Source organism: Plasmopara halstedii (genome assembly GCF_900000015.1).
Source record: "Plasmopara halstedii genome assembly, contig: Scaffold_323, whole genome shotgun sequence".
Taxonomy (NCBI): Eukaryota; Oomycota; class Peronosporomycetes; order Peronosporales; family Peronosporaceae; genus Plasmopara; species Plasmopara halstedii.
In genome coordinates, this window is record NW_020187244.1 from 1,439,176 (window position 1) to 1,453,724 (window position 14,549).

At 44.7% G+C, this 14,549-nt stretch overlaps 7 protein-coding genes across 7 annotated transcripts; 3 read left to right on the forward strand and 4 right to left on the reverse strand.

Annotated features, from left to right (window-relative positions):
• Positions 1 to 3,448: 3,448 nt before the first annotated feature.
• On the forward strand, positions 3,449 to 5,291 carry PHALS_08784 (ribosome-associated gtpase; the record flags this gene model as incomplete). Its single annotated transcript, XM_024724195.1, has 5 exons — positions 3,449 to 4,132; positions 4,200 to 4,300; positions 4,364 to 4,715; positions 4,770 to 4,952; positions 5,007 to 5,291. The coding sequence occupies 5 exons, from the start codon at positions 3,449 to 3,451 to the stop codon at positions 5,289 to 5,291; spliced, it is 1,605 nt and encodes a 534-aa protein (XP_024575096.1).
• A 99-nt stretch (positions 5,292 to 5,390) lies between these two features.
• PHALS_08785 (Zinc finger protein 706) lies at positions 5,391 to 6,274 on the reverse strand (the record flags this gene model as incomplete). Its single annotated transcript, XM_024724196.1, has 4 exons — positions 5,391 to 5,474; positions 5,534 to 5,865; positions 5,956 to 6,028; positions 6,104 to 6,274. 4 exons carry the CDS (start codon positions 6,272 to 6,274, stop codon positions 5,391 to 5,393), a joined length of 660 nt encoding a protein of 219 aa, XP_024575097.1.
• Positions 6,275 to 6,388: 114 nt separating this feature from the next.
• PHALS_08786 (uncharacterized protein) lies at positions 6,389 to 7,858 on the forward strand (the record flags this gene model as incomplete). Its single annotated transcript, XM_024724197.1, has 1 exon — positions 6,389 to 7,858. One exon carries the CDS (start codon positions 6,389 to 6,391, stop codon positions 7,856 to 7,858), a length of 1,470 nt encoding a protein of 489 aa, XP_024575098.1.
• Positions 7,859 to 7,915: 57 nt separating this feature from the next.
• Positions 7,916 to 10,300, reverse strand: PHALS_08787 (uncharacterized protein; the record flags this gene model as incomplete). The annotated part of the gene is made up of 6 exons (XM_024724198.1): positions 7,916 to 8,287; positions 8,354 to 8,539; positions 8,612 to 9,643; positions 9,710 to 9,803; positions 9,865 to 10,166; positions 10,232 to 10,300. The coding sequence occupies 6 exons, from the start codon at positions 10,298 to 10,300 to the stop codon at positions 7,916 to 7,918; spliced, it is 2,055 nt and encodes a 684-aa protein (XP_024575099.1).
• A 159-nt stretch (positions 10,301 to 10,459) lies between these two features.
• On the reverse strand, positions 10,460 to 12,727 carry PHALS_08788 (Pleckstrin homology-like domain; the record flags this gene model as incomplete). Its single annotated transcript, XM_024724199.1, has 1 exon — positions 10,460 to 12,727. One exon carries the CDS (start codon positions 12,725 to 12,727, stop codon positions 10,460 to 10,462), a length of 2,268 nt encoding a protein of 755 aa, XP_024575100.1.
• Positions 12,728 to 13,474: 747 nt separating this feature from the next.
• PHALS_08789 (uncharacterized protein) lies at positions 13,475 to 13,813 on the reverse strand (the record flags this gene model as incomplete). The annotated part of the gene is made up of 1 exon (XM_024724200.1): positions 13,475 to 13,813. The coding sequence occupies one exon, from the start codon at positions 13,811 to 13,813 to the stop codon at positions 13,475 to 13,477; it is 339 nt and encodes a 112-aa protein (XP_024575101.1).
• Positions 13,814 to 14,253: 440 nt separating this feature from the next.
• On the forward strand, positions 14,254 to 14,488 carry PHALS_08790 (uncharacterized protein; the record flags this gene model as incomplete). Its single annotated transcript, XM_024724201.1, has 2 exons — positions 14,254 to 14,287; positions 14,349 to 14,488. The coding sequence occupies 2 exons, from the start codon at positions 14,254 to 14,256 to the stop codon at positions 14,486 to 14,488; spliced, it is 174 nt and encodes a 57-aa protein (XP_024575102.1).
• Positions 14,489 to 14,549: the final 61 nt, after the last annotated feature.

The following is a 14,549-nucleotide window of genomic DNA, read 5'->3' on the forward strand; positions in this document are numbered from 1 at the left end:
ATTGAGGATGCCAATTATTGTATGGAAAATACAAGGCACCATCAAGTCCTCATAGTTCTGATAACAGTGTTATTTTTGTAAATATGCAAACACCATATTGTGGTGTACGTACCCATTACACTCGTAGTATTTTGATCATGTAACATAATTAGTTAATGGGTGATGTAATTCCAGAGCAGAAGATTCCACGATATGTTTTACACAATAGTCTTTTCTTTCGAGATCAACAACTCTTGAAATAAAAGCAGATTAAGTACTTGATATCTGGTAGGCTCTCCTTTCGCGTTGTCACGCACAAGCTAACCTTTGTGCGCTGTCAAAACTTCCTCTGAAGCGAGTTCCATGGCAGCCCCGTATTATCTGGTAGCTCTTATTGTCAATCTGAAGCTCAAGCCTGAAAAGGAATAACGGTGGAGCATAATGTGCTTGCCTATTTGTCCTCGTTTCAACCAAACACACTCTGCAGCGGTTTTACCGTGCATTTTGCACGGAACAACTTTCGACTTCAAGAGTTCACGTTAGCAAACACACAGATCCACTCGCTGCTTTTAGCCGTGCCTTTTCCAGAGGAAATTTGCTGCGGGAGTCCTCTCACGTGCACCAAGTCAGATTGCTCAACGAGCTCTAACGAAATACACGGTGTTTGCGACCAACGTGCTTAAAGATTTTATCGGCAACGAGGTGCTATCCAATGAGAGCATCATATTTATTTTTTTGACACCTGACCAAACATCTCTTGAACGCATGCGGTCGCGCCGCCCACCGAAGAAAAAACGCTTACTGCGCTGAACATCTTTGCTGTTCTAGTCTCGGGCTCCGTGCTCATTCTTCATCGAATGAATTGGTAGGCCTCCCATCGCATGCTAAGGGACAACTAGGTCCATACTTCACATAGACAATAAGACCCATTCTAAAAAAGTATTGATTCGCCACGGCCAAGAGCTCACGACGATTACCAGCTGGTCATGGACCTGGATCAAGGAGCCTAGCTTGCTCCTCTACAAGCGCATGATTTTCCGCTTCTCTTACATTACTCTTTGCGTCGTGATTACAGTTTCAAACATAGGCATTTGCTCGCTGCGATCTGGTATATCCCTAATATGACAACGCGTTGGGCCTTCCGCTGATAGAAAGAGCATAAACCAAAACGTTGCTCTGCGAGAGCAATTCCAACACATCTAAAGTCATTCCCTCTGTAGTAAGGACAGCAGCGGTTGAAACAACCGTATCTTGCACTAGAGACAACCATGGGTGCTAGAAGTTGGCTGAATGTCGATGAGAACTGGATAATGTTCGGCCATAACGTGAGGGAAACGCACCGTCTTACTAGTCTTAGGCCATTACATGTCAGCTTTAACGTTCGGACATCTGACTAATGCACCATCTCATGCTCGATCGTACAAAGTACAAAGCACAACATGGATGACGAGCTCAGAATCACCACCTCCGGGCTGCGCTGTTCACAACTCGTCTCATCTTTGTAAACAGCTGTGATAGCAGTCGACCAAAAATCATACTTACCAGAAGACTCGTGGAAGTGCGCCGCGACGGGCGACTCTGCTTCTCTCTAACAAAGCGATAGGCCGCGAGTGCACCAGGACTTCAGTGGGTATTGCACCAGGGCAAAATTGTCGAAGTGAACCTGAACCTCCAACGAGTTTCTGGAGCGAGGGATTCCTTCCACTGGAATAGTAACAAATAATCCCCGGCTTACCCACCCGTCTGAAATTAGCTCCACGCGAAAGTGAGCCATCCTCTGGTCTTCAAACAGTGTCAGCGGAGGTTGACTCTCCTGTGGCTGGCTCTCGTGAGATCTCTCGGTTAAGGCGGCTCGTTTACTCTCCAAAAGTCTCAGCGGGAGGTTCTAAAATTAAGATATGTTGCACTTCATCTTGCCCACTATGCTCGCCATCTTACGGCGTGGCTTGAAGCAACCAGCGGCTTAGAATTGCGCTGCCTTAAAAACGTTAGGTGGTAGCTCGGCATCAAAGGCTGAAGAAAACGCTGACTTGTCTTTAAAAAAGCTGTTCACATCTCACTGGTAAGATCGTGGTATGACTTCAAAATCCCACATAGAACAAATCATTTGTTTGTATTCTTTTTGGGTTAGTAGAAGAGCGATTTAAATTTTCATTAGCTACGACCATGATACTACGGTGTAGCACGGTTGCAAATTAGTATATAGACCGCTGACACCACATGTGCACGTAGGCTAACTGCATTCCGTAAACTGTCTGGTTACTGTCTATTATTCGAGTGTATTTTGTCTGTATCTAGCATCGACTTGTTGCCTTCGCACATCCGGACTCTCAGACAAAACGTCGCGCACCCTGCACATGACGCTCAATCTCATTACAATGTGGTTTGCTGTTACCGTTAAAATTATATCAACAGTCTGTCCGCTACCAAAACTGGAGCCTTTTGATGGCGATGGCAAAGAAATGCCAGGGTTGACTGCGAATTGAATAAAGATGAAGTACAACCTGCAGAGGCAGGTTCAGTGATATTCTGAACTAGTAAGAGCACCTTGATTAGCACCACGGTCTCTTCGCGCAAGTGCATCGAAAGATGTTCTCAACCACGCAATTAACAAGGTTCATCTGACCCTCTGTTTGCGAATAATCAGCGGTTGACATGATCAATCAGGTGCAAGCATCCTGAAAAATGTTCGCTCGGATGTCGATCTGATGCAATGGTACCGACAAGTCATGTTACCAAAACCCTTGGCGAGACAGAGCTTGACTGTACCGTAAACGGGCAAAGTATTGCTAACAGCAACGAGATGAGCCGTCTTGATTGGTCGACCGACAAAGAATACGACGTTGGTGTTACGCGACTAAACTGTTAACTATAGCCCACATTCAATTCACCAACACTGTGCCGATTTTGAAGCACCGTTGCTACATACCATCTTTAGTTGTTTTTTATTTCGAGCTTCTGTCGGAGGTAATGACTTGGTATTTGCGATACTTCAGATTACCCAGTAACGTAAATTCAATTGCCCGCTACTTCAATGTGCAGTTTCACCGCATCGCGTGATGGCCCCGCCACACAGTAGCGTCGACTTGGCGCTCCAGTCACATCAAGACAAGATTTGTCTATCTTCTGATCACGAGGATCTCGACCTTTTACTAGCGACTCACAGACGCTCTTCAACTTCTTAAAACTTGAGTAAGCGAGCGCCTGTTTTACATTGTTGTTAAGCAGGTGAAAAAAACGACGGATGCGTGCTAAGAGATCATTAATAAAACTCCAAAACGACACCCCAACTTTTCTGCAATGCTGTCGAGACGTGCATATGCAAAGATACCTACTCGTGGTTCAAGTGCTATGCAAACATGATGTGTCATCACACCATCAGACTATAGTTAAGATAAGTGTAAAATTGAAAGGCTTTCAAATGTATTGACCAATCACATCGCCGTTCAACTTCCTACCACACGTCCGCATGCTTCGAGCGCTGGTTCGGCGCTCGACGTGCGCGTCTTCGCTACTTGTGCGTCCTTCGCTCTGCTATTCATCCGCTGTAAGCGAAGAATGTTCTCGTTCATTTCTCAATGACCATCCTCGCCTTCGTGTTGCACTTGTGGGTCGCACCAACGTGGGTAAGAGCACGCTTTTCAACCGCTTGACCAAGACTCGCTCTGCTATTGTACACAATGTTCCTGGTACTACACGTGATCGGCGCTACAAGTGTGCAACTGTTGCAGGTATGGATATAGATGTTATAGATACTGGTGGATTGGAAGATGCACCGTCGGGATCCCTTGAGATAGGAATGCTTGAGCAGACAAGACTTGCTGTGCATGAGGCGGATCTTATATTCTTTTTAATCGACGGACGCCAAGGCGTTACGCCAGTCGATACACATTTTGCTCGCTGGCTTCGTAAAGAAGATCCTAAAGCACCGATTCATCTAGTAGCCAACAAATTGGAAGGAGACCCAGAGCGATGGGATGACGAGTTGAACGAGTGCTATCAATTGGGCATGGGAGGAGCAATTCCCTTGTCAGCAGAGCATGGAGAAGGTGTCACACTCTTGCTTGACGAAATCATTCCATTGTATGAAAAATTTGAAGAGGAGAAACAAGGCAGACTAAAGCAGCACGAAGGAGAGCATAAAGAAGACGATGTACGTACAAAAACTCTGATGTAAACATGTATAGTGTTGATCTTAATGCTGTTTGGATTTCTATTAGCCGCGTACGATTAAGCTTGCAATAGTTGGACGTCCGAATGTTGGGAAATCTACTTTGCTTAATAAGATTGTGCGCAAGGAACGCGTGCTAACCGGTCCTGAGTACGTGCAAACGATGCGTGGTATGTTGGTCTAGAATATCACACAATTTTTATTTTTGGCTAGGCCTGGTGTAACACGCGATTCAGTGGAAGTAGCCTGGACATTTCACGGTCGTCCAATCATGCTAGTGGATACAGCGGGGATTCGACGATACAGCAAGCGGGATCACGATGATCAGATCGAGAATCTGTCTGTTCGAGATTCCTTTCGTGCCATTGACTCGGCTCAAGTTGTGGTGGTAGTTGTGGATATGAGTGAGCCAAAGTTAGTTCATATGGATCTGACTATTGCACAGCGCGTAATTGAGGAGGGTCGTGCGCTAGTGCTTGCAGCTAACAAGAGCGATCTGTCTGGGTCCCGTGTCGACTATGAATTACAACGTATTCAAAATGAACTGCACGATTCACTTGCCCAGGTGCGTGGTGTCCCGATTGTCCCCATCTCGGCACTTACGGGTAAAGGCATTAAGAATCTTGTGCCAGAAGTGCTGAAAGCATACGAAAAATGGGACCTTCGTGTGACAACTGGTCGCCTTAACCGATGGCTTAAAGCTATGGCTCGGCATCATCCGCCTCCAACGATTAAAGGCAAAACGCTGAACGTTAAATATGCAACACAAGTGAAGTCTCGCCCTCCTACATTTGCCGTCTTCGTAAGCAAACCATCCGAAGTTCCAGAGTCATACCAACGATTTTTGTTGAGCCAGCTTCGCGAGGAATTTGACATGGTTGGTGTGCCAGCTCGCTTACTTTTAAGGGGCAAAACGGAAAACCCATTTGAGAAGCGCAAGAGGTTTCAGCAGCGCACAAGCAGCGTCCTCTACGGCAAGCAGCGCCAGTCGCGTGAACCAATCAACAAGGTAGTTGTGGACCCACCTGTTAAGCCAAAGACTAGCAAGAAAGCATCACTGACAAGGAAACAAAAGACTGGACACTTTATCCCACGTCGTGTGAAAAAGAAGAGTTCAACATCAACAAAATTCAACAGATAAGACAAGCATTTACACCCAGCACACTTAATACGTGCGCTTTCGATCACATATTACTCGATTAGATACAGCAAACAATTTCATTACTTTCCTATCGAGTGTCTACGTGTTCTCTGGAAAACACTGCTCCAAGCTAAAGCCTTTTGACGCATGCTTGCTTTGATAGTGATCATTTAGCTGAGTTTTCTATCATAAAAACAGATTAAAACTCATTCTAAACTATCAGATCAAGTCATTTCACGTACATTAGCAGTGATGAGAAACGTAGTCATGCAGATTTTGCATTTAATTCCATTTCGATCTGCTTCCATCTTGGCTTTTGACTCGGCATGATTTTTATTCTTTGCCTCTTTCATCTTTTTCGCATTATTACGATCGCGCTTCGCCGCTGACTTCTGACCGTTGCCACCACCCATGAAACTTTTGTACAATTTAAGTAATTTAGAAAATAAGACGTTTGGTAAGGAGTACGCACAATCAGCTGTGTAATTCCATGGAAACATCTGTCTACTGCGGTAATAGTACTTTACTAAAAAAAATGTATTAAATATCGGTTTTGATAAGAAAATGAACTTATCTATCCGATAAAATATTAATACCACTACCAGCTCCAAAAGCTATCAATGGTTCCATGATACGACTTTATAGTGACCCGCTCAAACCTTACCGGGAAAACACTGCTCGATAGTAAGACCCTTAGACGAATGTTTGCTTTCAAAGTGGTCGTTTAGCTGCGATCTCTACTCGTTAACCAAGCAATTACAGAATATAAACGCAAGAATAGAAATGGAATCGCAAACTTTGAGAGAACGTACACTGGCAGTAATGAGAAATGTAGTCATGCAGATTTTACATTTCACGCCATTCTTATCAGCCTCCATCTTTGCTTTTGACTCAGCGTGGTTTTTTTGCTTCGCTTCCTTCATTTTCTTGGCGTTATTTCGCTCGCGCTTAGTCGCAGACTTCTGCCCGTTGCCACCGCCCATAATGATAAAGTGCTGAATTTCAGTCAATTAGAATTGTATTTAAATTATACAAAAATTATTTAAATTTTGTGATCGTTACGATGAAAGGACGTATGTCATGGCTGTACTTAAGTCATGTGCAGCGTTTGTTCGTGTGATCACGAAGGCTCGCAAACATTCGATATAATTCCATTGAAGTGTGATGAAGATTCTAGAGGTCACGATCAAGAAGGGTATGCTGCATACATTGAGCAAGACGATGTTGATGGAATGAAGCAAGTGATACATTCGGGTGACGATATCGCAACCGAGCAAGAACATATGCAGATAGCCATGGCTTCACTAAGATCGGAAGTGCATACACTACGTAATTATAAGACCAATTACGAATTGCTTTGCGGTCAGGTTAGTGAGCTCAATGCTCAGATTGGCCTCCACTTACAACGTCACGAGTCTGACGTGACCGCTTTTCAAACATTAATTGCTGATCTTCAGACCGAAAAGATGGCGCTAGAAGCGCAAGTGGTAGAAGTACAAGAGAGATTGAACAAAGAGTATGACAAAGCTGAACAAGACCGAGAGTATTCGGAGCAGATACACCAACAGCTTGGTACAGTAGCGGAGCTCCTCAAAGCCACAGAGAAGCGTCTGGAGCAGCAGGAATCCCATTATATGGTCGAGATCAAGACACTAAGAGCTCAACTTGCATCGAAAGATGACAATTATGAGGAAATTCAGATTCAAGTTCAAAAGTTAGAACAAGAAATCAAATTTTATCAAGCACAAGAAATTGCTGCCAAGGAACAAGACGTGGCTCGAAAAGAACGTGCGAAAAGCAAACACAAACAGGAGATAAAGGCACGAGCATTAAAACTTCAAGAGCTGAATGAAGAGATAAAGACACAACGTTCGACAGTGCGCGCGACCAAGAAGCAACTCGCAAAAATGCAGGCGAAGAACAACGCGCTTTGCAAGCAGCTAGCCAATGTGAAACGAGATGGAGCGCATTTGTCCAGTATCATCAACAGTCAACGCGTTCAGTACGAATCACAGGTCTCAAATTTCTTGAATGATAAAAAACAAAAGAAACAGTTAGCAAAGCGTGTGACTGCTTTATCTCAGGAGGTCGAACAACTTCAGAGGGATCTTGCAGATGCCAAAGACAAAATCGTATCGAAAAACGACAAGCTCGGAGAATATCGAAACGAGCTTGAATGTCTACACCATAAGCAGCGGCAAACTTTTCAAAAACTTGAAGAAACCCAACGCATAAACGACAACCTCATGAAACAGATCCGAAAATTGCAAAACGCATCAAGTGAGCGACATGCCCACATCAAGATGGAAAAACAAATACAGCGAGAAAGTCGAGACATGAAAGAACTCATTTCTTTGCGCGAGCTTCTGGCCGACAACCAACAACATGCTACTGTATCATCTCAAGGTGTTCAAAAGTTGCGTCGCGAACTTGTGACCGTCCAAAATTTGCTGCAATGCTGTGCACAAGAGCAGCAAAATCGATCTGATCTAGACGAAGAATCGTCTGAAGAGATGTGCGAAAACTTCTTGCCTGATGATAGTATCGAAAACTCTGCGCAGCTGTAATAAGCTGAGCTTAGCATCAAGTAATGAAAAGATGACGCAACAATACTCATTGGCCATTCATTGTTGATTTTCACTGTTAAAACGCTCATTTTCTTTCGCAAGAGCCTCGTAGCGTGATTTGAGTCTGTTATATTCTTGTCTTAAGAAAGCGTTTTCTTCTTCAAGTTCCTGGAATTTCTGGCTCATTCCATCAGCAGTATACATTTTTGCGGTGCCGGACTGATCAAGCAATTTGTGCTGCTGCTCTAATTCAGCAATTCGGTCGTCCTTTTCACGCATGCTCTCACGAAACGTTTTGCGCAGTGTCTCCATTTCTTGCTTAAGCTGTTGCTGCTGCTGTTCCATTTTAACAGTCAAAGAAGCCGGGAGGCTCGACATGGACGCACCAAATGGTCTACCTTCGGGCGGAGTTTTGCTTCCACGTAATCGCTTCAAAGTGAATCAATGTAAATCAGCAAAGGTAATAAAAGCAAGGTTGGGAATAAGTTAACTTACTGGAATTCGCGAAACACTTCCATCTCCGGGGACTGGCATGGATGGAGGCGGTGTGATTCGAGTAAGTGTCTCTGATGCTGCACCGAAGTTTCCGCGCCGTTCTCGCAAGCTTTGTAATTGCTTATCTTTGTTCTCTACTTGAGATTTCAGGCTGCAAACCAGTTCTGTCAAACGTTCCTTCTCCACCTGTTCGTTGACCAAACCACAACAACTTAGCTCATGAAGATCTAACTACCCGTGCAACTTGTCAATACGCACAGCAATTGCACGATACTGAGCAATTTCGCTTGGTCGCGGCATTGTACGATCGGATGACAACGAACAACTCGCGGATCGTTCACCACTTTGGCCTTTATGTTCGCCTACTAGTTGACGAAGACGCTCCAGCTCGGCTTGTTCCACTTGATTTGTATTCTTTACACCGTCTGCTGTTCGTGCACGCCTTGCTTGGTGTAATTTTGATTTCCACGTCTCTAATTGACGTTGAAGAGCATCTATCAACGCATCATCTGTCTTTGATTTCTCAATCAAAACTTGAAACTTGTCACGCATTTCTTGTCGTTCTCGGTCTAGTATTTGGACCCGAGCCTTTATAGCATCGTACTTTCGAGTTAGCCGATGGAGACGGTCTTGCAATTCGTCACGCTGACTCGATAGCTGGTCAATCACTTTTTGACGGTGCAGTTGCTGATCAGACAAATCTTGTTGAGCGCGTTTATCAACGTCCAACACCGTAGCAGAATTTTCAGAACTTTGTGCATCAGAGACAATCGAACCTTGTTTTAAATTCGCGAGTTGAGTCTGAAGCCTTTTGACCTTGGATTTGAGAATGATGATGTGCTGAGCACGACCGCGGCGGGCTGATCTACTTGTAGTGCTATCTGTGTTACAAATAATGTCTTCGAGTGGCACGTCGTCACCAACTTCTCGGATCAAAGCACGCTGAGTAGTTTTTAATTCTTGCTGAAGTGCTGTATTCTTGAGTTTTAATGCCTCACAGTTCTTTTTCAGATTCTCGTCATTGATACAAGTATCGTTTGTAGACACAGTTGGGGTCTCGGATGAGGTGACAGAACTTAAGCTGTTTGTCTTATTTCCAGCGGCACGTGCGTGCAAGCGCTGCAACTTGAGCTTAAGTGTGTCGATTTCTTGCTCATGGTGCTTGCTAGTAGTTTCAAGCGCTATGCATTGCTTCACTGAGTCAGCTGTACGTTGCTTCTCACGCTGTAGTAAACGCTTCAAGGTTCGCAGTGACTTAGCCTGATGAACAATCTTCACGTCGCGAATATCCTACGTATTTCAAATTATCTAAATCAAAGATTACACAAATGTGTTTTACCGCTAGTTCAGACTCACATGGTCAAGTTCTTCCTTATCCAAAAGAATTTCATGAAATGCTTCAATATCAAGCCCAGGCACCGGCGCTTGTGCTTCCAGCTGAATCTGCAATCTAACATAATTCACGTTGATCATGTTATCCAAAGCACTTTACGGTAGCTGATAGTACTTACGCTTTCACTTGCTGTCGAAGATCACGTATTTCCGAGCATGATGTTCCGTTAGTATTTGTTACTTCCTCAGCTTCTCGCACTTGGTCCCATCGCACGTCGCTACTTAATGATTGCTGAATCTCATCTTGGTTGCATTTGTCGCGAAAACTAGCTTGCGCCTCATAACCATATTCCGTATTGTTCTTATTGCATCTGTCAATGAATCGTTGCTTGTTTAACATATTTGAAGAGGTCATTGCTGGTTCATCGTCAGAGCAACTGCTATCATCCTCGTCGTCGAATGAAGGAACGATTAATGGAGTCTGGCACAACAAACATGGTTTGAGCTAAGTTTTACTTCCAACTAGCATAACAAAATTTTATCAACCTGTTGAGGTTGTTCGATCAGCATTTTACCATCGACATTGACACGTGTCTGGACGCGTTCAATCTCCATAATTGCACTATTGGGTAGGTGATGCCAAAAACAGCACGCAACCAACGATTCTTATAAATACCGAAGTTTTCAGCTACCAAGAAGTTCGTGTCCTAACTGCACTTCAAATATATAAGTTGAAACTGAGGTCGTACACTACTCTTTTCCATTCGAACAAACCTATTGTGTCTGCTTTCGGTGCTGCTTCTTCGCCTCGATTGTGAAATTAGCGAGCTCTTCCACTATCTCACAAGTTTTGGGGTTGGGGGCTGATCCCTTTCGCCTCACCGGAGCGCTAATGGTCGATGTAGAGCGCACCTTTCGACCATAACTCAAATTATAATCAAATGCAGTGGCAGTATCTCGACGTGTTCGCACCACGCGGTCAATAGCATGTTGAAGACCATTGAATGTATCTTTTTGATTGTAAAAAAGTCGCAAACTTTCGATGCGACTAGTTTTAAACGTCATTTCACCGAACCCGCGCATCTCTACCTTGCGTCCATCACCCTTGATGCCTTTATACTTGCCTGTGAACGGTCCCCAGTGTCGCCACGAAAAGTAGCATTGGGGAGGCTGAGTAAAGACGTCTAGCACCTCCATGGGAAAACCGTCTGGGAAGGCTTCAGTAAGCACCACACGAGGATCCTGATGTTCTTCACATTCTTCGCACGCTGTGTCTGTACACGGCACAGCGTCGCCTAGATAGAGGAGCCCAAACATGTCATTTTCGAGAATGGATGACCCAGGCACCTGCAGGCCATCATTAATTTGCAGATAAAAGCTTGCTTGATCCACACTATTCCACTGATCATAGCGAGATTTATGTGTCGCCTCCATGACAAATGTTTGGCAACCCTCTTCCACATACGCAGCAAGAGAGGCGGTTTCTGACCGACGTAAACAACCCTTTGCATACGCCAAATCAGTAAGTACATACTCCGGGTAGCCATAACGCCATTCAATGGTTTCACCACTTACGGTGCCATGCATCAGACGCGACGGTAACCTAGCACCATTTGCAACGAGTGCATCGAGTTCCTGTTTAGCCTTTGCCAGTTTGGATGCAGACACTGTAAGAGACGACCCAGCGACAGGTACAAAGAGGAGAACATTGCCAGCGATATTGCGCTGCGATTGTATCGACGTCGTTGAGGAGTTAGATGCTACTGAGTCCATTCGATGTGCGCGCGATGCATAAAGCGAATGACTCGAACAGTTCGAGCCGGCTCGTCCTCGAGAAACTAAGAGTCGATCAATATCCTCAGATGTCGTCGATGTCGATGTCGGGGAAACCCCTATATTTGATGTAGGTGTCAAAACAGATATGGCCTCGTCAGTCAATGAATCTGATCGAGTCTTGCCTGAAGGCACGTATGACATCCTTGCATCGGATAAAGACGTAACCTTCGGTGCCAATGACTCACGGTCTTCGTGTGCTATGTTTTTTCCGGCCACATCTCTATATTCACTAATCGATTCTGTAAAAGAAGACATTGAGTCAGCTCTTCGCAACGCATCGTGCTCGTCTAAAGAGAGTAGCATTCGTTTATCCAACGCAGATCCCAGCATGCATGGATGTTCGCTGCTATGTTGCTTAGTGATTTGAATCTCCTGTAGCGCATCGACCCACTGCGTTGCGCTTCCTCCATCTTCTACTATGAAATCTAATGTAATACACCTGGATGCCGACCCAATAATAACTGAAAAACGTTTATCGTCTTCATCTTCCTCAAACATTATATTCGCACGCAATATAGTGCCCATCAGTACTGGATCCGGCCCAATTGTCTTCGTACTGGCATTTTCGCTGCGATCGTCCAGTGTATGCCCTGACTTCAGCCACAGCTTAAAAGACGTCTCATTTTCGCACTTATAAAGCTTCGGATGATGACGTAGTGTAAAGTAAAAGTACTTGTCTACCCCATCAAGATCGCTCTTGGTCATCAAATAACCGCTGTGTCCGAATTCTACTGTCTCATCGACCTTCAAAGCGTTTGTGGCGACAAAGGGAGCGCAATCGCCATATCTGGATGTAGTACATCGCCCAGCGCTTGAACTGTGGCTGTTGGTCGATGAGACCGACCTTCGGATAGCTGGATTACCGGAGGGTGCGCTGTGGGACCGTAGCGCTGATGCTTCATCCCCTTGTGATTCGGAGTGAGTCCTAGTGATAGGCTGATGCAACTGTGAGCTTTCTAGAGATGATGTACTCGCGTTATAAATGCTATCGCCATCCTTGCAATGAAGGTGTCCATTCATGCGCCGATTGTCCTTTTGATGTTCATGACTTAACGTTAAGTGGTCTCCACCCGCTCTCTGTTGGTTCGGCTTCCGTGTATCGCCATACTGAACTGCCTCCTCGAATCGAAAGCCCGTCTCGTTAGCGAGACCTTCGTCTCTTCGACCAGTGCGACGCCCGCGCAGTCGATGCGCAATTGCCTTCATGCTGCGATCGAGGAGTGAAGGTCACTCAATTGCGTGCGGAATGCGCAATGGACTTGGTGTACCGTACTGGCGTTTTTCCGATGTTTGAATAGCTGAAATTCTGTCACATGTTCTTGTGTGACTTCGTTTGCGTTCACCCACCCACACATGCATACAAATGTTTACTGAAAATACAAAGCTGATTCTCCGTGAAAAATGCACTGGTGAATAAAAACTGTCGTCGGGATTTTAAGAATCTGGGCAAAAATGAAGGACAATATAAGTTACTGATAGTAAGTAATCAAGAATCTGCCTTTATAAGTTTCAGCATGTTTGTCCCTCAATTACACATATTTAAAACGTCATCGTGATATAATGCATGGATACCAAAAAATGATACATTGCAGAATTTTAAACAAAAAAACAGACCAACTTTATGCTAAATATATGGTTACATAGGGTTACCATGTGCCCTGCATAGAGACTTTCACAAACAAAATCGGCACTAAGTAACGCTAACAGAATAGGCTCGTACGATCAACCCATGAGAGCCTTTCAAGTTTGTAACTGGGAATCAAGTTTGTTTTTAGTTCATATTTAGAATTACATCTAATCGGAGTTATGTCTCCTATGCGATATTCAAAATTATAACAATGTGCCATATGGCGTGCTCAGATGTTCCACAATTTTTTTTCTCATTTGTACAACTACGCTGGTTCTTCTAGACTGGGCAACAGTGTAATGTGTATGTGCACCATGTACCCCACTTTACGCGCACATCCGTTCTTTTGATGATACGGCTGGTATGCGGAATTCGATTTCCGAGCCACGAAGACTGGTTGAAGTGCGGGGGGTGGAGGACCAATGAGCTGAAATGGGGCTCATAAAAGATACGAAGTAAGACAGCGTTCCTAAAGCCACCGTGCAGCACCGCGGTACGTGAGAGTTTAAATCTTGTGGAGATATTGATGAATTGCGCCCTATTCTTTCTTCGTTAAAATATATGCACCTCGCGGAGGTCGAAAATATCGGGGCCCAGGAGAGAGGAAAGCGACTCTCGTACTCGTATTCGTGGGATTGACGGTCGGTCTTGTCGGTGGTGAGCATCATGCCACGAGCTATGTAATTTCAAATTATATGTGAAAGGTCCGGAGGCGTCGTGTGATTGCGTACGACGCGCGGCTATGAAAAATAATAATAGTTTAAGCATTACATATGCCAAACACGCATATGGCAGCCGTGTATCTCACGTACGGGCACTAATAAATCAAGGTTGTTTCAATCATCCTTTGTAATGTGAGGACTCGTACAGCTTGCACGTTGTCTCGTCAAACACCTAAATTTTAGACAGGATCTCATCCAATATATGACGTGGCTGACCGCAACGGCTATGAATTTATTGGAGGTCAAAATGTAAAGTGTCATTCATGTCTCTCCTCATCACCTTGAAACAGCAAACATTCGTCTCGACAAAGAAGCAGAAATGCTTTCGAGTGATCGAAGATTTGGAAGATTCGGTGCAGTTAGAACACTGCTCAATTTGATTAATGTTATTGTTGGGTGCCTTGAGCCAGAGTAGTGGTAGGGCGGCGCGGTCTCGTGAGGAAACAAGATGGTGCGATCGTGTATTGTGGTCTCTAAGGCTTAAAGCCATTGAATATCGAAATGTCGCGGTCCTTTGACTACACCTCTGGTGGAATGTCGTGTAGCAGCTGCAAGCTTGTGCGTCACAGTCAATGGGGACAAATGCTAGCAATTTCGCAGTCTTCCGACCCAGTGTGAGTTGAGATGATGGAGTACGTTACCCCTAATTAGGGGCCGTGTAAGCCATGTCAAGCACGTG